This window comes from Hoplias malabaricus, chromosome 10 (assembly GCF_029633855.1).
Source record: "Hoplias malabaricus isolate fHopMal1 chromosome 10, fHopMal1.hap1, whole genome shotgun sequence".
Taxonomy (NCBI): Eukaryota; Metazoa; Chordata; class Actinopteri; order Characiformes; family Erythrinidae; genus Hoplias; species Hoplias malabaricus.
Window position 1 is genome coordinate 16299898 of NC_089809.1, and position 24443 is coordinate 16324340.

Consider the following 24443-nt stretch of genomic DNA (forward strand, 5'->3'; position numbering starts at 1 on the left):
TAAATGAGCCCTGAGACAAAACGCTCTCTCTCAGCCTAGCCATCCATCGACTTTTGTGTTGTTGTGCTCTTGTGAGAATACCACCAGATCATGTTGGTATTCATTCTTTTTCTCTCTCCACCCTCATCCCCCCTCCATCCTTGGCTCTCTCCTCCTCCAGTATATGTTGATATTTAACACACAATAGACTTTCCTTCCCTTCTTTCTGTGCGTCACAGTGTGCTGCTGTGGTTTATTTACTCTTGTGTAAGACTACAGGAGGTGAGCAGGGGGGGGCCCTACTTGGGTTTGTTAAAGAAAGAAAGTGGTGCGTTTTTCTGTGTATTTAGGGCTGGACAATAAATCACTATATTTATTGTCAATATATTCAATAGCTATTCAATATGTAATTCACTGTTATTTGTATAGATATTTGAATTGTTATTAGGTGTAGAGGTAAACGTGCCTGCTAAACTAGCATAAAGACCTCTTTTTCTGTCGAGTGTTGTCCCTTGTCATGGGCAAATTACTGTTTTGATCTCTGGTGACACCTCAGCTATGTGGGGCCTGATATCCAAGACAGCACAATTTACTTTTGTCTCTTTCAGAGGGTCAGATGGCCCTCCCTCTCTCCCCACATCAACAGCTCAATGCTGGACAGTACAGGCATCTGTCAGCTGGCATAACAGATCTGTTCAAAAGGAAGTGGTAGTTGGCTTCACACATTGTGCAGGAAATAGATGCCCTGGCAGATATCACTGTATGTGCCATTGGATGAGTTGTAGATAATGGGGGAGATTAGTGACAAATTAAATTGGGTAAAAATGATAAAATCTCTAGGAAGTTGGCTAAAATGCTGCCTAATTTTAAGTGTTGCTCTAGCAATCCTCTAATGCTAACATTAGGTAGTGTAATGTCTAAGATAATAGTGTAAAACTGAGTTTATTCCACATCAGAGAAGAACATCTTACTCCAAAGCCATCTACTTCTCTAATTCCAGACGGTTTAACTTTTTTACTGCTGCAATTTGAAATTAGTTTGAAATGGAAATGGATCAGATTTCAGTAGCCCACATTGACATGGATGTGCCCATAAAAAATGTCCAATTCAGTGTCCTTTTTTGCTGTTCACACAGCCACACATGACAAATCTGTTCTGTGAATGTAGCCTAAGTGGTCAGATCTTTTATGCTATCTTAAATTCACCTCCACTGACTTGCATTGAGCTCATGATGAGGAGAGAGGATAAGGCACCTGGTCTACCAAGAGAGAAAGAGGACAGTTGTGCTCTCTTGGACTTAACCAACAACCAAAATGGTAATCTTCCATAAGATAGGAACAAAACTTAGACTAAGGTAAATAATCCTATTGTGTATCCACTCCAGGTGTAATAGTATGTGTATTCGTAAACATGGGATTCTCCTTGTGATTTAATAAATTGTAAAGAAATTTTAGGAGTGTGCTTGCCACCCTGAATCCTTACGCTGTAGGCCTTTGGATTTGCCTGCTATTGTGAGAATTGGAAGTGGTTTAGGTTAAATCCTGTGGTAATTGTAGTCATATTAGTCTCTCACCCCTCCTTCTTCACCTGTCTTTCAACTCACTCCCTGTCATTGCACTGTATAGATATTGACTCAAATGTTTGTTTTTATCCCTAGTTATTCTGTCTCTTGCTGTTCTCACCTTTGGATTTTAACAACTAAAAAATAAAACCATTATTTTGCTGATGTTCTAGCTCTTAACATCTTATTTCAACTTGTGAAATCATAGTGTATTGAGCAATGATTATGCGTCAGCATATTTGTGTGTGTAGAACCGCATTGAAAATGCTAACACTTACATTTTCCTGCTTAATGTTCACATTTCAGGTTGTGTTGACTACTTCTGGGGACTATATGTCACAAGATTGACAAAGTGGCATTCATAACTCTGTTGGCATAAAACACACACACGTGTGTGTGTGTGTGTGTGTGTGTGTGTGTATATATATATATATATGTATATATATGTATGTGTGTGTGTGTGTGTGTGTATACTGAGCCACCTTAGCATGCATCCAGAAACAGGATATGACCTTGTCTCTACACAGGAAGTGCTCTTGGAAGTGTCTTGTCTCACAGGAAATGTGAGTAACGTGGGGATGTGTGTGGTGGTGTCAGGGAACAGATGGTTCATTAGCTGCTGCTACCGATCCTTCTTGACTCAGTGTTTCAGACCTTTATCATTGTCCCTGACACTTTAATCAGTCTGTGGGTAAATGGGGATGAGTATTTTGTACATTCCTATTTTGCACCTGCTTTAACAAATCTCCCCAAAGTCCTAAGATTAGTAACTGAGATTAAACTAATGTTATGCATCCGTCATATCCAATAGTGGAACAGGACAGTTAGGGGTTGCTTCCCAGGCAGGGATTTAGCCTAGTCTGAGACTACACAACATTTCAAACACTTCGTTTTTGTTGAATATTTGTATTGCATACTTCCTTAGACTCCTTCCATGTATTCAGTTGTCAGTTGTGTATTCAGTTGGTGGATCAGTGACACTAATGTGTTGGTCATGACTTCGTGTGTGTTGAGCTGGTGTGGGCATGAGTGGATCAGACACAGCAGAGCTGCTAGAGTTTTTACACCCCTTAGAGCTTTTTCATACCTAAAGACCTAAGGATGGTCTACCAACCAAAGATATCCAGCCAAGAGTCTCCTGTGTCCACTGATATAGGACTAGATGATAGGGTTGTCACAATACACGTAGTAATATAATTTATTTATGTATTTATTTATTTTTTATTCATTTATTTTTATTATTTTTTTTTTATGTGATACAAGATGCAAATCGAATACATAAATATTTTATTTTAAAAACTATTCTGATCCGTTTGTCAACCCGTGTCAATGAATTGCAGCCATCTGCAGAGCAAGAAGGACATGGCGCATTGTAGTTTTATGGGACATCTAGTGGCACTGTATGTAACAGAAATGCTGTGTTACTATGACGATGCCAGAGAAGTATTTAGAGTTACTGGGGAAACAACGCCATGCTATTGTTTTGGTTAGCCTGTTGGATGATTACCTGGATGTGAAATGGCTAGCGGAGAGAGCAAGACTGGGCTGGAACTAGTGTTTCTAACTGTCCCGTAAAATACGAAATCCTCCCGTATTTGGACACTAAAAGAAGCGTTCCTTTTTTAATCGATACGGGACGCGTTTTTCAACATTTGTTGTTTCTGTATTTTTGAGGTCACACTTTTTTATGGCGATGGTTTGAGACAGAAACACGCAGCCCTTGCTCAGCCGGAGTGAGGGGCAGATACTCCACGGCTCCTAAACGGAGAATGCGCTTCTCACTGGTCGTCACCTTTATTTAGCCAATCATTAGCCAATGGAGTCACAGTCCCTCCTACTAGAGGGTTGTTTTTCTGCGCCACTGAGAGCAGCAGGTCAGTGCTGAAAAACTGAGAACTTACTTAGAACTTATGTTATCACCATGTCCCCATTTTATTTTATTATTTTTTTTTTTTTCTTTCTCTATGAAAATTTCTGGTACCAGCCATCCTTTCCGAATATACTGTTGTGTTTGTATTGGCCTCTTTGACCTCTACATCAAAAAATCAAAGGGAAATTAAAATCATGTTCTTTCTCCATGTTGTATTTCAAAATGTATCGTATCGCGGAGCACAATCAGCAGTATGTATTGTATTGTGAAATTTGTGTATCATTGCACCCCTACTAGAGGATGACTAACACAAACTGCAACAACAGATGAGCTGCTGTTTCTGAATTTTCATCTACAAGGTAATAGAATAGTCTGTAAATAGACCCTGTGTTTTAAAGCTCCAGCAGCACTGGAGAAATGATATTTTTCAATGGTCAGATTGTGTGTATGTGTGTGTGTGTGAGAGAGAGAGACAGACAGAGACAGACAGAGACGCTGGTACATCGCTTAGTTACTCTTTATAGAAAATCCAGACACCATTTAGGGACAGTGAGAGTGTAAACTGTGTTGAGTGGTGTTGAAAGATGATAATGATCAAATGTCGTGACTCAGCGAGTCTTATATAAACACTATAAATAATATACTGTAGTGTAAGCACTGTATTCATAAACACTGCTGCTGTGATGATGATGATGGTAAGGCCTGGCATTTTTCCCACGGTTTTCTCAGTGTGATTTCAGTACATAGAAAAATAGGAGACGAGATAATGAGTGTCTATTGGTGTGTGTCATCGTGCAGGCTAGTGCAGCTTTATTAGCTCCATTACAGTGCATTTTGTATGTTTGTCCTTGCTGAGCTGCGGCAGAATGATGGAGTCTCCTAACACTTCTCCCTCCATAGATCTCAGTGTTGGAGAATAATGACTAAATTGTAGGCACTCCATGATAATTTTATAGCCACAATAACATGCTATAAAGACTCTACTGTATCCATCGTAATTCATATATTTATTCTTAAATCAGTTTTCTCTTTAATTTTCTGTGACTACTAGTTCCACCCACATGAGAAATCAGCCACCACTTCCTTTTTGGACAGCCACAAACAGTCAAACATCTCAGTACACTTGGAGGAGAATGCTGGCAGCCAGTTATGTTATGGTTAATGTGTGTTACACCTCCACCCTTTATATATGCAATTGTTAGTTTTATCCGTTGGTTTTGTGTTATGCCAGCATCTGACAGTCCAATATAGATGCTGTTTATTTCCCCCTTCAGGAGACATTTGTACATCCCCAAGTCCCACTCTTTATTAGAGAGAGGCAGAGAGACAGGGACGTTAGAGAGAACGAGGGAATGTGTGTGTGTTTCGTTGTTTATGGCAGGTGTTGGTTTATTAGCTCCATTAAATAAGGGGTTACAGTGGGTTTTGTCTCAGCTGCGCAGTATCAGAGAGAAACAGGGCTGTAACAGCCCATCTCTCACCTCCATTAAACACAGCACACACACACACACATACACACTGATACAAATAACAATCCTCTAGCAATTATACACAGAGCACTGCACCTTCCCAGTGTTAAATGCACCAGTAAATAACCAAACAAACGGGATCACCTCGAAATGGCATTGCCTTTACGTAGAATTAGAGCTAACATGACCTGAGGTAATAGCTGTGTGATCTTTGCTGATCTTTGCCTAAGTTACAATTAATGGACATATTGGTTTCTAATCTAAGGGCATGCTGAATATCAAATATCCTCAGAGTGCATTTAGGCATGGAAATTTAAGCAGGGGGTAAACAGCAATAACAACTAAGCATAAGTGTGTTTGATTTTGATTTGATGCTTTGTAATAACTAATTTCAACTTGAAGGCTCCACAGATTTCACTTTTCTTTGCATAGTCGGTAAAACCGAAAGAACAACAAAGCTAAGAGTTACCTTTTGTTTAAAATCTATCATATATATGACAGTGAAAGTTGTGGTGTTTGTTATTTGGATCACTGTGGTCTGGCCACTGTCACTGTGATGGTAACACCAGGGCTACATATTCTGTACCTTTAATTAATCATCATACACAGATGCATTATTTTTGTAGTAGTGGACATCTAAAGTAAATGTCGGTGCACACTTATGTTGGTTTCACTGTTCTCTGACCATTTGATTATTGTTAGTGTCTAGTGTTAACAGTGTCTGGTGGTTTTTGTTGGATCTCTGTGCTCGTGCTGTTGCATTATGAGTTTTTGGTGTTTGTTGAAGTAATGTGGTGTTTTGTTTTCGGTTTAATCTCTAAATTCTGAATGTATTGCCCATTAGAATGGTAGTATTTGTTGGTTCACTATGCTCTAGTCATGAGATTCTTGATGAATGTGCTTGTTGGGTAAATGTGCATTGAGCTAAACACAGGGTTACTGTTCCAAGCTGTGTCCCTTTACCGTGTGGAACTCCATGGATAGTGTAAGTGGAATCTCGCTCTCTCTCTCTCTCTCTCTCTCTCTCTCTCTCTCTCTCTCGCATTCCTGCTGTGAATAAAACCAATAGCTTCTCCTTTTCACCTACTCTACTTAAAAGCCAGTGTGATCAATTGTCATGTCAGGCTCCTTTACCTTGGCTTTGATGGAGCAAGAGGGAGTGCCTTTGGTTTTCTGGGTGACTGGTGCAGTTCTCAGGTCAGCCTTTTTATACACACACACACACCCACACAATTTTTGATGTGTTCTTTTTTTGAGCTTTGGTCCCACCGGTGAGCTGCTAAGCTTTTTGCTGCAAGGTGTGTGTGTCTGGGCTGATGACTCAATCTGTAGAAGTTGCTCATGGCTAACAGTGGCCTGTGCGGATTAGTTGTGTTGAGCCTTTGTCTGGGTGTGATGTAGAGGAGCCATACACAGACACACACACAAACCTACACTCCCCCTCCACTGGTCACATTCTGAGGCTTGAATCATACGCACAGTTCTGTAGAGCACTGCACTGAATAGCAGTTCAGATCAATACACTGAAAGTACCTTTTATCAGAAACACCTACCACACTGATGCATTGTGTAGATTTACAGCACGTATATTTCTACAAATTGATCAATAGAAAAGGAGCATTTGTTGATATAGAGGTTGGGCTTTAGTAGTAGATAACACCACTGATCTCAGAGCAACAGAATGGGCTTTAAATCCCTGGTTGGACAAGCACATTACACTACATCTACGGTCCAGCAAGATTTCATCACATTTGAACTCCAGAAAAACTCTAGAGAATCTCTGGATTATGTCCTGGAGTGGTACTTTCACACATGCAGTGCACAGCAGGAGATTTTCTGTGTCAGACGCTTTCTCGCAGCAGGAAATGCTCTGCTTGCTTTAGGAGCGGGGCAGGGCCTGTGCAGCACATGCAGGAAATAACCTTAAACTTTAGAAGCTCTGATTCTATCTATTTGCATGTGTAAAAGGGGCTTAGGTTTTATGTATAAAATTGTAAGCTACTCTGAATAAGAGATGAATTTGAGAACACTTGATTACACACAGAGTCACACTTCATAGTGTTCTTCATTTCTGAGAACCAACAGCACTTCACATAACATTCTGTCATTATCTTATTCACATGCCAGTATCAAGCACTCTCTCTCTCTTGGCTTTCAGCACTTTTTACAATGAAGAACTGAGGAACCATTGCCTCACTATGTCAGTCTTCAAACTAGATTAACCTCAGGTGTAGCTGTGTAATTGCAATCTGATATTTAGTGATAGGTTTTATTAAAAGAGGTGCTAATAACCAGGTTTTTTCAAAATCTAACTTTTGTTCTTCATTTTAGACAGAAATAGTGTGATCACTGCTGCTACTTATGGTGACAACCTATTTATAGTTTACCTCATATGTGGCCTAAATCACTAAAATGTGCAATGTAATGAAAGTAAATGAAACAGCAAATCCATGTCAAAATAAAAGTCACCAATACAAACACAAAGCCATAACACAAGATACTGCAGGGCTGGATTTGGGAGTCAGAACTCAGGGAAGCTGTTATATTTGCATGGCCATGCCTCTTTAACTGTTTGGGTTTGTTAGGGATTGTTTATGGGGTGTTTAGATGCATACATCTACCACTATGTCCAAATAATCCCATCTTCAAATAAATTGGCTTATTTTTCACCTCCACCAAATAGATGATGTGTGGTTAGCATGTTGGTGTGGATTAGCAGCTTTTATTAAAACATTTTATTTAATAAGAAATGTGTTTTTTTATGTAATTATGATGTTTCACCTTTATAGTAAATTGTCACTGTCAGTTTAATGCTGTCAAAGCATTTGCAGTGACACAGTGTTGTAGAGTTGTGCCTAGTAACTCTAAAACTAAAACCTACAGTTCAGTATAATTCCTGTTTCAGGCTATGGTAGTTTGCTGTTTTCTCTGAAGAAGTTCTCTGATGTTCTTTTCTGCTGTTTTTTATATATATATTCAAATGCATGTAAATGACTTAAGCCTCAGGTTTGAGGTCAGTATTACAAATTCAAACATAATGTCTTCAGAGATTAGTTTCCATGCGTTCACCAGACAGTTCTGTTGGTCAAGAACAGACCTTCTCTTGCAAGGGTAATGCAATAAGAAGTAGGGCACTGGCAGGTATGCACGGTTTCAGAAATGACTTAATCCTTTAGCAGGTCTCACCCTTCAGACAGTGCAGTGTGCCGTGCTGGGCTCTTTCACACTCTGCTGGAGGAGAATCATGTACAAAAAAGCCCTTCTTAACCTTTCAAACCTCGCTTCTGCCGAGTACCTCTGATTCTATTTTTCTCTTTTTCCAATTTGCCTGGGATTTCAGGTTCATACTGTCAAAGTGATACAACTGACACCTAGCAGAATTTCTCAAATAAATTGAGGGATCTCTCTGGCTACACTCAAACTTCCAACCATTGATATATCTGCTGTAAACAAGCCAAGCTTCAATTGCTGGGGGCTTCATGCCCCTCTTGACAAAGAATGGCATTGTGCTTGCTGGCCTGAGGTTTATGTACTCCTTCTCCAGATCATGCCATTATATTACATTTTGTGATGACTTTTGTTTTTTTTTTTATTTGTACTAGGGGAAAAAAAACTCATTCATATATATATATATATATATATATATATATATATATATATATATATATATATATATATATCACAGCAATTACATTTAAATGCTAAATAGTTAAATGCTAGGAGGGAGATATGTGTTGTGTGATGTAAATTTAATACATTTTTAGTTTTGGTGATTTTTGAAGTGTAATCTCTGCTGGGTAAATGTTTCAGGGAGAGCTTTAGCATTTTAGCAATTACAGCTACATGGCACATATTACTTCACTAGACTCTGTAAAATTAGTATTACAATTAGTAATAAAATTAGAATTATGGGATGAAGTTGTTGCCAAATTTGGTCTCAAAAATAACTAGTGTTAAAAAATAAATAAAGGAATAAATAACGTATTAAATTCCTGCATGCCTTAATGTGTGTTAAAATGTTCATTTTGACATCAATCATTTTTACTCATTTTTCTCTTCGTGTTTAGTAATGACCAATACCCCTTTTAGCTAGAACTTACACTGCCAAATTTACACTTATGCTTCCTTTGAAGCGGCTGCCTCTGTAGACCACTACTGCTTTTTTGAACCTGCTGCTAACAAAATGGCACTAAACAGCTCAGTACATTTGGAGGAGAATATTAACTGTCAAGTTCTGTTAAATGGGACACCTACTATTGTGGGATGTTGTTCTGTTCTGGTTTGTTTAAGTTCAGAAGCTCCGCTGTTTGTGGGAGGAATATGTGGGTTTGAAGGGAAAGACACAATCCTTGTTTGTACGTGGCTGAAGTTAGCTTGTCTGTAAGCTTTTATTTACATTTGAATTAGCACAAAAAATTATTTGTACCTTTAGTTGTTTAGTTTTGTATATTTCTGTCTGTGTTAACTTTCATGCAGTTAGTCGTCTCCCAAATATGGAGACATTCCACCTTAAGTGATCCACAACAGCAAAAATAAGTCAATATTACCCACCTATGAAGCAGGAATAGAGCAATATCCTCTTCAAAGATGACCCAGCACTGCAGGGAATTAAACTGAAGAACTTAATCGTGTTTATTTCAGTTTAATTTGAATGCTGGTCTTGTGCTCTTTCACTCTGTGACTCTTAAGGATTTGATTGTAAATAAAGTACTGTTTTGAATGTTTGACTATGTAATGATTATAGGCTGTGCTTTTATCCAGTAATTGCTACCTGCCACCAAGTTAACGCTGTGTAAAACTATGTATGACACCCTCCTTCTGACCATGCAGAAGTCAGTTGTGAAAGAGTAACCACTGCCACCATTTTGGATACCTGTGTGTTTTAACTGTTGTATATATATACTTTCACATATATACAACATTTCCTGACTCGCTCCTCCAACACAACCCAAAGCGGCTCAATAATATTTAGATCTGGTGACTGTGCAGGTCATGCGAGATGTTCAACTTCACTTTCATGTTCATCAAACAAATCTTTCACCAGTCTTGCTGTGTGTATTGGTGCATTGTCGTCCCGATACACGGCACTGCCTTCAGGATACAATGTTTTAACCATTGGATGCACATGGTCCTCCAGAATGGTTTGGTAGTCCTTGGCAGTGACACGCCCATCTAGCACAAGTATTGGGTCAAGGGAATGCCATGATATGGCAGCCCAAACCATTACTGATCCACCCCCATCCTTCACTCTGGGCATGCAACAGTCTGGGTGGTACGCTTCTTTGGGGCTTCTCCACACCGTAACTCTCTCGGATGTGGGGAAAACAGTAAAGGTGGACTCATCAGAGAACAATACATATTTCACATTGTCCAGAGCCCAAGATTTGCGCTCCTTGCAACATTGAAACCGACGTTTGGCATTGACATGAGTGACCAAAGGTTATGGCTATAGCATAGGATGTGTATATTGACCCTGTGGAGCTCCCGACGGACAGTTCTGGTGGAAACAGGAGAGTTGAGGTGCACATTTAATTCTGCCGTGATTTGGGCAGTCGTGGTTTTATGTTTTTTGGATACAATCCGGGTCAGCACCCGAACATCCCTTTCAGTCAGCTTCCTCTTGCGTCCAAAGTTAATCCTGTTGGATGTGTTTCGTCCTTCTTGGTGGTATGCTGACATTACCCTGGATATCGTGGCTCTTGATACGTCGCAAAGACTTGCTGTCTTGTTCACAGATGCACCAGCAAGATGTGCACCAACAATTTGTCCTCTTTTGAACTCTGGTATGTCACCCATAATGTTGTGTGCATTGCAATATTTTGAGCAAAACTCTGCAATGTGCAATTAATGAAGATTGGCCACCAGAGGTCCAATTTAGCCATGAAACCTCCCACACTAAAATGGCAGATGTTTCAGTTTCATTGTTCATATGTATATATGTATACTAAATCATTACTGAATTCAGAATACCTGCATTACAGCCTTGTCCATTTTATCAGCACCACTGACCACACAGGAGCATGTTGTAGTTCTACAATTACAGAATGTAGTCCACCTGTTTCTCTGCACACTTTCTTATATTTCTTATATTTCACCCTGCTTGTCCGGACCACCACAGAGCAGGTATGATTTGGGTGTTGGATCACTCTCTGCATTTACACGAACATACAATAATAAGCAATATAGTGCAAGTGTAACACATGTCAGTGTATTTCGTAACATAAAACACTAAAATACTGTACAGTCTCTGTAGAAAATGAAGAAAGAATGTGAAAAGAAGACTGTTCATGTATACATGGACAAATTCTGGAATACTTTTACTATCCTCCCTGAGCCAAGTCTTCATCCTCGCATCGTCTGCTCATTGCTTCGGCTTTCTGGTGTCCAGCATCTCTGGGATCGGCGACAGAGACATTGTGTTGTGGGGCCGTAGGGACTGAGTGCAGTCAGGGAAAGAGAATTGATTGAGATTTATCAAATTCCTTTAGTTCCTTTTTTTCTTTAATTGTTGTTATCATCATGGTTATCCATGATTCTTGATTAATTCAGTGTATATTGTTGCACATTTAGTATTTGTTTTATTTCTTAACTGTTTTTTTAATGTAAATAGACAAGCCTAATTGTTTTAGAAACTAAATAGATAAACATTGATTAACACTTTGACTTAGACAATACATATGTTAAATACAAATACACTAAATCATTAATAGTTGTTTGCTTTGTCTTCCGGAGTGGAAAATATTTATTTACTTGTATATGTGTATGACAATATTTATTTTACTTGTATATGTTTTTTTTTTAAATGTATCAGCCAATATTAATTATATCTATTTAAAGAACCTAGATTTTGGTAAAATAGATTTAGATTTAACCCAGTGCTTATATATATTCAAAGCTCCTGGTTACACAGGGAAAGTACAAAAGTATTAGTACTAGGATTATACTAGGCACTTTCCCACTTTAGTCTAAATGAAATTAGATACATATTTAATACAAACAAATATACATATATTCCCAGCAGTGACACTGAGAGCTTTAAAAACTCGAGGAGCCCTCCTTTGTCTGATCCACTTGTACCAGGGCAACACACACTTAACCCATCACCACCATGTCAATGTCACAGCAGTGCTGGAGTGATCCAACACTCAAATCATGCCTGCTCTCTGATGGTCCTGTAGGGCCCTGACCAATGAATAGCAGGGTGAAATGGGGACAAGAAAGTATGCAGGAAAAACAGGTGTTCACCAAATAATGACAATAAGTTAATGTAAAAGGAAGGCAAAGCAGCCAAATTGTTCGCATACAGCTATAATGGAGAATGAAACTAAATGGGATGCTCTGGGTAGATCAAACATGAGTTTAAGTTCACATTGCCTGGACTAGAAGGATATCCAGCTTCCCAGCATTGTAATGTGGAGCAGTAGAACTGCATTCTCTGGTGTGTTATAGCTTCATCCGATACCTATGGGAGTGATGTTAGCGATACCACACTAGTACCTGATTTCAATAGTGTTCTCATGTCTGAATGCAGTCAGATCTTCACAGCAAGGTTTCTTCTAGTGTACAACCTTCACCAAATAGCAGAGGCTGTTACTTCCTAAAAGAATACAGGCTCTTTTTTATTTTACATCGACTTACTGGTTATTCTCATGTTCATTTCTGTTATTTTTTTGTGTATTTCCACTATTGAATACTCACTGAAAATCCATAACTCTTTCATTTACACTGCTGTTATTGTTTTATTGCTTTGCTCTGATATCAACCAGAGAAGTATGAGTTTGCCTTTGTAATTTTGGATTCTCAAAGCCCTTTCCCACCAAATGAACTCTGGTTCTTGAACTGGTTTCCTTGGTGCTATCCACGAAAAGGCTCGTGTTTCCTGACATCAAGGATATCAGTAGGTGGTGTTGCGGGTCCCATCGGTTCCAGAGTAGCTGTGGATGAATTTAGCGCCAGAGATAAACAGATAGAGTCAGGGCAGAGTCATGGTTCATCCACTCTTTATGGCGAGATCATACTGCTATATATGATACACGTGTGTAAATGTTACTGAGTTCCTAGCAGTTTTACTGAACTTATAAGCAGTGAGAAGGATGGCCAACGCACCTTGTGTTATGCTTAAACCAGCCTGAAAGGGGAGAAAAAAAAACAAACAGAGCATTTTACCTGTTTTTATTTTCATTTATTTCATTATAAAACTAAATCCCCCCCCATGCCCTGCTGCTCTTGAGTGCTATCAGTATATTTGAGGCTCTATGGTATTTCTGGAGATTTATTAGCTCGACACACCCATGGAACACCATGGTTCATGCAGAAGAAGCAACTATTCTTTGGTTCCAGCTGGGGGAAAAAAATCTAGTTCAGGTAACAATGCATGTTGGCAGAAACTTGCCAAAGACAAACTCATTTGTGAAAAGGAAACAAACGGGTTTCACGTTGGTCTATCAGTGGTTCTGTTAAGGCTTGGTTCCTGTCAGTGTGCATTTTGCGTCTTGGGCATTGGGTATTTCCATACAGGGGTTGTTCACAGTATTGTATTAAATTCAATTAGATTGAATAGGAGTTGTGATTATTTTTATTTTTTTGTATAGAGTTGAAACAGTAGCACAGGCAGAAACCCTCACACTCTGACCACAGCTAAACACAGGACTCAGGGTCAGATCTGAGGAGCAGATACATAGAGAATTCAGAATTGATCATATTCTTCTCACCAGTAATTACACAAACTTAACTTTTTCTTTTTTCCCCCCCCTTTTCCTAATGCTTCACATCTCTCTCTCTCTCTCTCTCTCTCTCTCTCTCTCTCTCTCTCTCTCTCTCTCTCTCTCTGTTTCTGTGTCTATATTCGAGCACACACTCTTGACAATGGTCAACCATCTGAGACTTTCCTGGACAGTATCATGTGTCCCAGAGAAGAACAGTCTTTGAGTGTCTGTTACTGTGTGTGTGTGTGTGTGTGTGTGTGTGTGTGTGTGTGTTGTGACCAGTGCCAGAGCCAGGCCTGCTATGTGCCCATGGCAGCTAAAGGCCTAGGACCCAATCGACTGTGCCCACATCAGGATACAGCTGGCAGAGCAGAGATTGAGGTCAGAAACACTGATTGTACCTAAGTGATTAAACAGAATACAGAATGAACCAGAAAATCTTCAGAGTGTAGTGCTAATGATTATATTAGTAATCAAGTAATATGCCTGATTATTAAATATAGACTTGAAAAAATAAGTTATTAAATGTGTTTAATAGTGACCATGTCTGACATTTCAGGTACCCTTTAATAACAGCATCTGTTGGCAAATTAAGGAATCACCACACTTCCACAGCATTCCCAAACTAGATTTTACCTACTCTGTTGCAAATGAACATTTCTTTAATGGAAAAATATTGAATTACTCAGTGTTTACAGGGCTCTAGACTAAATTTAGTGAGCATGCATTTTTTTTCTTGGGTGCACCAGCACAAAAGATAGTTGCACCCCAATTTTCTTCTGCATCAAGTTTAACACAGCAGTTTTACAAGTTCTTTTACAAGGGGCCCTCCTACCTAAACTCTGAGCCAATAATGTGACCATTTTTGACAGTTGCACCTGACTATCCACTAGTACTAGTACTGGCTTAAGAATAAACAGCCAGCTATATACTGAACAAAATAAAGTATAAACATAAAATATTTATTTAAAAACAATATATTAATAAACAGTTTTAACATAATTAACTTTGTGTTCAGCCCTCCAGCATCCAAGTCAGCATTTGTCTGATTCTGTAACCGCTCCAGCACTTAAGGTGGAATAAAAGAAAAAAGCAAACATAGCTCTTTATACTCCAGCTTGCAGTTTTGTGTCACCTTAAATTATGCAGTGGTTTTGTCCGGGCAACTGTAACTGTTTCACTGTTTAAGGTGTAACGAAAACATCAAATATACTGGTATCAGTGCAACTGTGTGTATATCGCAACAGCATTTAATGTGGAACTGAAAGGTCTAGGAATTTAACATAGCGCATGGAAATAACTATGTTATTTTTTATGTGGAATGAAATAGTAAACAACTTTTAGACTGGACTGGTGTGTGGGGAAGTTTAAACGTGTCCTAGACAGTATAAAAACATCAGTATATGTTAATTTTCACTTTTCTGTTTCAAAGTTTGGTTCTGTGTTGCTACTCTAGTTAACGCAGCTGTGCAGTGCATGCCACCTCTAAATTTGCAGTAAATAATGTAGACTGTTATTTATTAACTATCCAAATTGGCTTATTTTTTCCCCTTTTCATATCCTGGAGTATAGTTTCTGTTCATCTTCTGATGATACACAAACTCTCCTCAACTTGAGATGAGAGGACCTTCTTTAATTTGCAGTGCCCTACACAATGTGTGTAGTGAGCATATAGGGTGGTCCATCTCTGGGCCTAGGCCTCTCACCTCTTGGTTCTGTCTGACTGCAGCACACACATTTTCAGACGTACACACACATACAGGAATATCTGGTGCACTTCCAATCTCTATGATTAGTTTAGACCACGATATGGGCCTAATGTGTTGTTAAAACACGGACACTTTTTCTTTTTTCCCTCAAAAGGCTGGTCACACAGGTGCAACCTCAGATTTGTTTCAGTCGCACTACTGAGAAATTAGGTCGCACTCTAGAGCCCTGGTTTAAGTGAAAACCAATATTCCTCATCAAACTGGCTCCATCTTTCTCTCCATTTGTGGCATGGAGCCTTGTCGTGAACCAGGTTTTAAAATTTTTACCATAAACAGTTCAACTGAATGGGGATAAACAATATCTTTTGTAATATGCCAAGTCTATAATAATTTGATAATTTTTTCCTCCCCTTTCCCTTCGTCACCAATTAACCTAATTCAGAAGTCCAATAATGTGTGAACCACTCACTTTTGACTGCAGACTTATTTACTTTTTAGATTTGTGGTAGTATTTTTATAGGAAATACCTATAACCAGTTGATTCCATATTTTAAGTGAATTTGTAATATTACCTGAGTACAAATATGTCATTAATTCAGATTATTTCATTTAATTCATTGCTTTGCAATGAAAAACATATATCTCAGAAATAGCATCTTTACAGAAGAAGGAAAAAATGTTTCTAACTTTCAGTGGAAGTCAAGGTAGAAAGATTTTACTGCAGGTAATTTTTGGAGCATTTTTATTGGTGTTCATATGATGTAGTAAGCCAAAAATTGGCAAAAATTTGAATATCAAACATCTGTTTTTAAAGCAGTGGATAAATACGCTTAAACATCTGTATTCCTTAATTTTACAGCTCAGCTGTGCATTAACACAGAGAAAAAGACTGCTCTCAATATAAACACAGAGAAGAAATGTGCAAGATTTTCTCCATTTTGCACATTTTGCAATTGGAAATTTGGAAGTTCGGATGTTGGAAGTTCATTAAGTGGTATAAAGAGTTTTTATATTTTTTGTATATTTATATATAAACTCTTTTACAAAATTAAAACTTTAACATTAAAATTGAAAAAGACCTGTGCTTAAAATTACAGAACAGAAATCACTATAGCATGAAATAAGCTTAATATTTATTTATTGATTTATTGGAGGTTTCAGCTTTCAAAAATTCTTAGGAACTTAATGACTTCAGCACATCTGCACCCAAAGTGTGCATTGCTCTGGTTTGTGGTTCCATTCTTCTCCCCTTCTGTTCCACTTCTCCGTAACTGTAGAAGGTTTCTTAGCTGTACATTTTCACCATTAATCTTTCAGGGATTCTCACTCACTCACTCACTCGCTATCTGTTAGCCCTTTCTTTAGTTTAACACTTTCGTCCAACGTGGATCTGAGCTCCATCTTTTCTCTCTCCTGTCTCCCCTCCGCCCTCCGCCCCCCACCCCCCGTTCTGTGTGGAGTTCTCAGTGGAGTGATCGTATGCTCCTTTGAGCCTGAAGTGTCTCTCTCTCCTACACAAAAAGATGTTGCTTCAAAAGACCTTCAGCACAATGGCCTGGCCTCTGTCTCTCTCTGCTTTTGTGTCTCCCACGCCTCATCAGGCCTGTCATTTCATTAACAAAACACATTAACCCGGCTGCTACACACACACAGACACACACAAACAACGATGCACAATAGCACTGTGTGAGAATGGTTTATAGAGGTGGATACACATATTTACTATCATAAATATAGGCTCTATCATATTCATATATATATATATATATGTGTAATTTTTTGATTGTCTGCAACTCTGATGTCTGCAACTCGAGGCATGTTTACCAATGTTTTACATCATCTTCCTTTTAATTAAACCTTTTAATCTTTTGAGAATGGAGGAACTAATTTTTTGTAGTTTTGCAAGTGGAATTTTTACCCTTTGCTCAACAGTGATACCTTCACAGATATGTAATGCACCCCCATACCATGATGAATGTTGTCTTTTGCTGCCTTTATACCAATATAGATGATTCCTTTTGTCTTTGGCACAATTAAATGCATGTCCATTTGTCTCAAATATAGACTGAAATGTGGATTTATCTGACCACAGCACATTTCTTTTGGACATTCTGAGATGAGTTTGAGCTCAAAAACTCTGCACCAAGTTTTTATAGAGTCTTTTCAGATGTAGTTTCATGGGGCAGCCATGGCCTGGTGGTTAGGGAACTGAGTTGTAACCAGTAGGTTGCCGGTTTGCTCCCCAGAGGCAGCAGGTCATGACTGATGTGCTCACTGTAACTGTGTGTTTCACTGCAAGGACTGGGTTAAATGTGGAGAACAAATTCCTCTGTGTGTGAGGAGTAGGGTTGGGCGGTATAACGATAATACTGTATACCACGGTATTTAAAAATGAGGGTGGTAATTATGGCGTGTGTGTGGTGTGTCAAATTTCAGTTCTGTGTTTTTAAAAGTCGGCTAAAATGTTCATGTGCATTTAAGAGCCACAGGGAGGGGGTGCTGTGGGAGCTCAATGACTGCTGATGTCATGGTCTGAAAACGGGTGGAGAAAAGCTCAAGCCCATTAGCTCACCGCAGATGTAAATGTAGCACTAAGTTTGGGTTAAAAGAGAAAGGAATTAAGCTGTAAACAAACATAATTCTCAGAAAATCCTTCACTCGACTTCGACTGTGCTCACGGGTATATGGCTTTATCCTCTAAATATGTGTGTTTTGAGCCTCAATTCCCTGAAAAAAAATAATTCTGTGATGTACTAAACCACAAGTGCCCATTTTTGCCAGCTGTGCTTCTAAAGAGTTTACACCGTCTTATTTCACTTATTTTCAAAATTTTCTGTTGCTTCAGCAGCAGTTGCTGAAATTTGCTCTCGAGAAACGGGTATTTATCGTCACTGCACTGCCCGGCTGTGTTTAACTAAATTCACTCGACTTTGTGCTCAAAGAAATAAGACTCAGCGCAGCCTGACAGAGCACCACCTCCCCACAGTAATACCGTATTTAGAGACGGTATGATGGTATGAAAAATGTGGATACCGCCCGTCCCTAGTGTGGGAGCACAGTGGCCAATAAAGTGATTTTAATTCTAATTACTTGATGCAGGGGTGGACTACTTTATGTGACAGCAATTCATGGACTGATACTTTCTCAGAATTTCATGAATCGTTTTACAAATTTCCTTATGGTAGATGTTGAAATACAGGGGCCTACATTTTTTTGCATTTTTTTTGGTGTGTGTGTGTGTTTGTAGTCATCCTGTAGTCATTTTAATTGGCCAGTCAGCCAATTTTTTTTTAACTAAAGAAAATCAGAAAATCAACATTTAAAACAAATTTTCTCTTATTCCTAATAGTGCTATGCTGTACTACTATTTCTCTTTTAACTATTTCTCTTTTTGTTTCACAAGCTTGTGTGGAAGCACAAGCTTCTTTCTAAAGGAAAAGCCTTTGTTTCAATCATTTCCACCACATTTCTGTTTTTGAGGCGTGCCCCCCTTATTTCCTTTCCTCTATGAGATTAATGACATCACAAATGTGTGTGTGTGTGTGCGCGCATATGTGTTCTTCTGGAATTTACAGAGTAAAGGCATCTGAGATTACACAATCACTGTACATCCTTTCATACATGCTTTAATCTGAGGTGCCTATGAAGACATTCAGGAAACCTCAGGTTGTCAACAACTCTGTAGTATTTTTTAAGTAATATTTTAAGATCCGGTTACTCTTTTTAAATAGCTCAGTTGCAAAACACCAACATTTATTTCAGACATGCTTCTAGATACACACCAAACCGAGCTCTTAGAGCTACAGCTGCAGGTTATTTTTGTGTTGCAAGAGGAAAAACCAAATCATGAGCAGGCTTCCTTAAGTTATTATGAAACATCCTCCTTGAGACTCTGAACATGTTGAAATCTGTGGATATTTTTAAACACGATCTCAAAACTTTTTGTCATGCTTTTTGTGCATTAGTTGTTTTAGTTTTGTGATTAATCTGCTTTCTATTATTATCATCACCTTTATAAGTGTTTTTGTTAAGCACTCTGTTATTTATGTATATAAATATATATAAGTGCTGTAGAAGGCAGTAAAGTTGAAAATTCACAAGCTCTTCACAGACCAGTGACTTTCTGCAGATTCAGTGATGTTTTTTGTCAGTTTGCATTAAGTTATGTGTAAGACTGTGTTTTTTCTGAGGTAAACTATATCACACTTAAACCTCTGTTTTAGTGATTTCTGCACGTAAATAACTTCAGCACAGAGAAGGTAATTTTCTGCTGAGGATATGTGCCCACTAGTGTGTGTACTGTGTAAATACACCACAGCTGTAGGTCAGAGCTCTGACCACATCTCTTGCTCTAATTCCCTAATGTCTCTCCTCACCTCATAAATCTGCACATGGCCCAGAATGTCATATATAATGGTCATTTAAACAAAAACCTTTTAAATTGAAATACATTAAAAATCAACAAGTCTTTTATCTTATTCTACAAAGATACTGTTGGTTAGTATATTAATATTGGCCATTATAATTATTTATATCAGAAATCCAAAGCCTCTCTGACTCAAGTAAACAAATACTACTCACCGCTGCCCCCTAAAAGCAGTTAATTAAAAGGTTGAAATTCAAGTCATTTTCATAACTACCTGTTGTTATTGCTTCACTTCTAATCTCTCACCGTCTTTCTCTTTCTCTCCCTCCCTCCCTCCACAGAGCTGAACATGGAGTACAACCCGTCAGACCACCCGCGGGCCAGCACCATCTTCCTCAGCAAGTCCCAGACGGACGGTGAGAGTGAGCAAGGCTCATATAAACACTGAGACTCTGTATTCAAGCTAGACATCTTTAATTAAAAACAAAAAATACAATCACAGATGGCCTTGTTTCACACACACAGAGAGAGAGAGAGAGAGAGAGAGAGAGAGAGAGAGAATGAATCAGTCACTTTGACTTTTTTCTTTTTTTTCTCTTTTTGTTATTTTTTAAATTCTTTATTTATTTATGTATTTATTTATTTTTAATAGTTGCATTTAACACACTGCCTCTGGGTGGAGATTGCTCTGTGAACTATCCTTTATTCCCTGTCTGAGATCAATTGTTAGTTAGTTATTGCCAGTTTTCCAGGCCATTTCAGCACTAACTGTCAGTGTTTTTTTTTTTTTTTTTTTTTTTTTTTCCCCTCCCCTGAAGTAAATGGTGTGTGTATCTTGTGATTGGGAGTATGACGTATTATGGAATAGCTCAGTGAAATTGAGTGAGCAATGTATTGTTTGTTATTATTGGAATTATGGCCTTTGGCAATTCACTGTGTAAGCATGCACTCAAAACAAATAGGACAGGGTCCATTCAGTTCATTTTTGCTTTGTCTGTAGTGAATAGATCACTAATAAAGGCAAGAATATAAGACTTTTATCAACATCAGTGTGTGGAGTATTTAAGTACAGCTCCTAAACACTGACAACTAAATTGAACGCTGACCTCAGAACTTAAACAGGCACTGAAATAAAGCATGGCTATTATGAAAGTTCAAGATTATTACCTGCTAATGGTACCCACTTATGCAAAAGACTGCAAAATATGAATGAATGAGTTCCATGAAGTGATATCTGAATATATATGTACTGTATACAGTACTGTATTCTTTTCCGTTCACACATGCTACAACTAGATTATATATCATTTAATTTTATTCTGATATTGGAATTTGCTATATTCCTCCTATCACACAGAAACCTAAACACTCAAATGAAGCCTAACTAACCCTAGCCAATCAGTGTTTAATTCTGTGTGGTTTGAGAAGTCTCAGTTTCTGATGAGTGGGTGTTAGGGTGAATCAAGGCATTCACATTTTAACAGAAGTTGAATAACCATCTAAGTTTTGGACTTACTGTAGATAGATTGTGAGATTCCTTGTGATACTATGGCCATCCGTTGCCTGGAGATCAAATAAATATAATTGTCCTCACTCACTCTGGGTGCGTAGGTTGAGCCTCCCTGTCCTCCATCAGTCAGCAAGACATAAGAATCTGGTAGAGCATGATGATAGAGAACGAGAGTGAGTGTAAGCAGCAGTTTGCAAACGTGATGGCGCATACTGTTTCAAGAAAACACGTGGTAGATTTCACACATGCACAGCAACCAAGATCTTTTCTGGACTTTACCTGGAGGAGCTGTATGTGTGAACGCAAATGACCAGATTTATGTCTAGATTTATCATGCCAGCCCTCTAATAGAAATTTGGGTCACGTCTGTGTGAATAGAGAAATGTGTTTCAGCGAATAAATGCTGTGCCTCAAAGGTGCCACTACACAGCCGCTGCTAAAGAGGCACCACCCCATGCTTAAAACATGCTGTGAGAAGGCAACTGAAGTGGAAAATCTCTGGCAGTACCCAGCATTATGTTTTTATTCCCCTCTGTTGAACCTACACAATTGGAACCCTATGCCGTACCTTAAGCTGTTGGGCGAACATGGACCAAGTTGAACCGAGGAAACTGGATATATGAACTCGGCTTCTCCACACCACAGAGACTGCAGACAGCAGCAAATTTCTGCATTGATGCAGATGTCATGGAACAAATAAAACGGTGGAACAAGGGAAAATTATGTGCACCTCTGTAAAAAACAAAAAGGCTTGTAATGAGGAGCAGGAACGTGCAGGAAAAAGTGCCAGTGTTGTATTTCTTTCTGTCCTGGCACCTCATGTATAATATGCTTTGTTCTATTTTGTGCCCTATTCATTAAATAGTGCACTTCACAAATTATAGAAATAATGCTACTTCACTACTACATTTTGTACTACATAGTGTAGTGGAAGGTATTTAGGATTCAGACTGTTTTGGTCGTGTAACTGAAATGCAAACACACCAATGCACATGTACAAATCCTTAAAGTCATAGGACACTTGCACAGGCTCTGCTCAGGTTCTGTTTTAAATCAACACAGAATCATAAATTGGCCTATAGTAGGTGTAATTTTGGGGAGATGGGTGTTGGGTAAAAATCCAAATAAATAATCGTTCAATTTTACCACATTAAACATTCACTACATATTGTGATACACATCAGTTTATTTAAAATGTGGAATTCTGCACTTATCACACCTCTAAACCATAGCTTCCTAATATGGCACACATTAGGAATTTCTTATTAGAAGTAATGTAACATAGCTCAAATTTTAGTGACTGTAGAAAACTATAAAATCCACAACAGACCTTTTCATAAAGGAACCATTTGTAATTCAACAGTAGTTTTATTTATTGCTTTAAATTGGAAGCACTTCATAGAACTGGCTCACTCACTCACTCAATTGTTCACTCATTTACTCACTCATATTTTGGGGTAACAATTTCCACCGGATGGTGCCACTGGCATTCAGACATCTTTTTACTGCTTCGTGTTACAGTGACTTTGTTAATTGAGAAAGCGTTGAGCTAAGAATCCACTGCATTTTGTCTTTCAGTTGCTCCTCCCAGCAAGAAAGGTATGTTGATGCTGAGTCTTTAAGGAGCCTCTTAGTGTGTGTCTCAGCCTGTGTGTCTCAGACTTAGCTGCGCTTTGCATAAGCAATGGTGTCCAGAAATTATTTTTTTTTCAAGCAGTCTTATGTCATCAGTCATGATTCCTGTGCTAGTGCATTTTGTTTGTACTGTAACACTGTTGACACTACAGGAATCTGAATCTCTTATGTTCACATAAGCTTAAATATCAACACTAAAAAGACATAATAAAAGCTGAGCTAAGCTATGAATTGAAGTTTATTTATAGAGTTGTGGCACTAAATTGGTTATTTTCTTGTAATTACAGGTTATGTTCTAAGGAGTTATGCTTGTTGACATAAGAGTGTCTCGTGTGTGTGTGTGTGTGTGGCAGCATCACACATACTGGCTTAATCAGTACATCTGTAGCTCCGGCTGGAGGCCCAAATAGCTCATGCATGCTGCTGCTATCTATAAATGTTATTTATTGTCAAGTCAGATTTTTTTGTTTAAGCTGAGGAGCAGTATGGTAGAAATATTTTGGGTTTGGGTGCAGGGGCATGTTTGGGGTGTTTCAGCCATGTAGTGATATGTAATAAGTGTATGTCCCATGTGCCGTATCTACATATGTGTAGGAATGTGTTCCATATCTTCGCTGTCCAGTGAAAAACATAATTTGAACAAAGCAGTTGACAATTTCATGACGAATGGACCAATAGAAATGCTCCAGTGTTACTTGGATTAGTATATTTTAACCTTGATTTCGATTGAAATTTAACAAGGTTTTCATTCACCTATAAAGTTGCAATTTTGGAGATACAAGTTTTTCATTGAAAGCAATGATATGTAATATACAGTGGATTCAGAAAGGACTTTACCCTTTGTATTGAGGATATGATTTAACATGAATATATCACTCAGTATATTTTCACTCATTGATATATACTTTCCTTGCACTTAATCACTAATAACAAAGTGAAAACATGCATTCAATTTCAAAATATAATAAATAAAAACTAGAAATCTTATATTCATAAGAATATTCATACTCACTAAGTTATATCTTAATTCGTTATTTATAATACTTCTTTTACTACGAGTTCATTACCAGGATAAGTTATGAACAAAATTTAATTGTCATTTGTAAAATTGTGATATTTGTTTGTGGATGTTCAAATAAATTTCTTGAAACACACCTTGAACAACTGGCCATAAACTTCCCCTAAACCTAATTCTAAAAATAAACTTAATTGAAAACCTAACCGTAAATTTCAAAAGATTAAATATGGCTGCATTTTGTACTCGTATGAAGCTATCGCTAACAGAAAATGAAATTTTTGTTGTTGTTCTTCTTTGAGTACAATATATTGTTTAAGTGTATTTAGTTAAACAGCACCACCACCCTTGGATGGGAAAATCTATACTTAACTTTCAGCTTTCCAATTTCATTTTTGTACCAAGGGTACTTCCTCCTCACTTTCTGTTGCTCCATAAAATTTTGACATTACAAAAGTCAAATAGCACAATGCATCTACAGCAACCACAAAAAAATCAAGTTTAATAGCTTTAATGTGTTATAAATTGTTTTTCTATTACTCACACAGTTGTTTTGGTCTTCTGTTTTTCACAGTCAGTATCATTAGTCTGTATAGCCATCTTGTTGCATGTGAATTAAAAAAA

The 24443-nt window shown here is 38.1% G+C and overlaps 1 protein-coding gene across 4 annotated transcripts in view; it reads left to right on the forward strand.

The window, feature by feature from the left end:
• The window catches only part of ccny (cyclin Y), a 95023-nt gene that overhangs the window by 36357 nt on the left and 34223 nt on the right, over positions 1-24443 (forward strand). For 2 of the 4 annotated variants that reach the window (XR_010804346.1, XM_066682908.1), the window contains exons 2-3: positions 20001-20075; positions 22748-22768. Coding sequence is in view for 3 of the 4 variants with exons in the window: in XM_066682908.1 (XP_066539005.1) it covers positions 20001-20075; positions 22748-22768 (96 nt within the window). In the remaining variant the exon portion in view is untranslated. Of the gene's footprint in view, positions 1-19880; positions 19905-20000; positions 20076-22747; positions 22769-24443 lie in introns of those variants that run through there. The other 2 variants (XM_066682910.1, XM_066682909.1) reach the window with 2 other exon arrangements.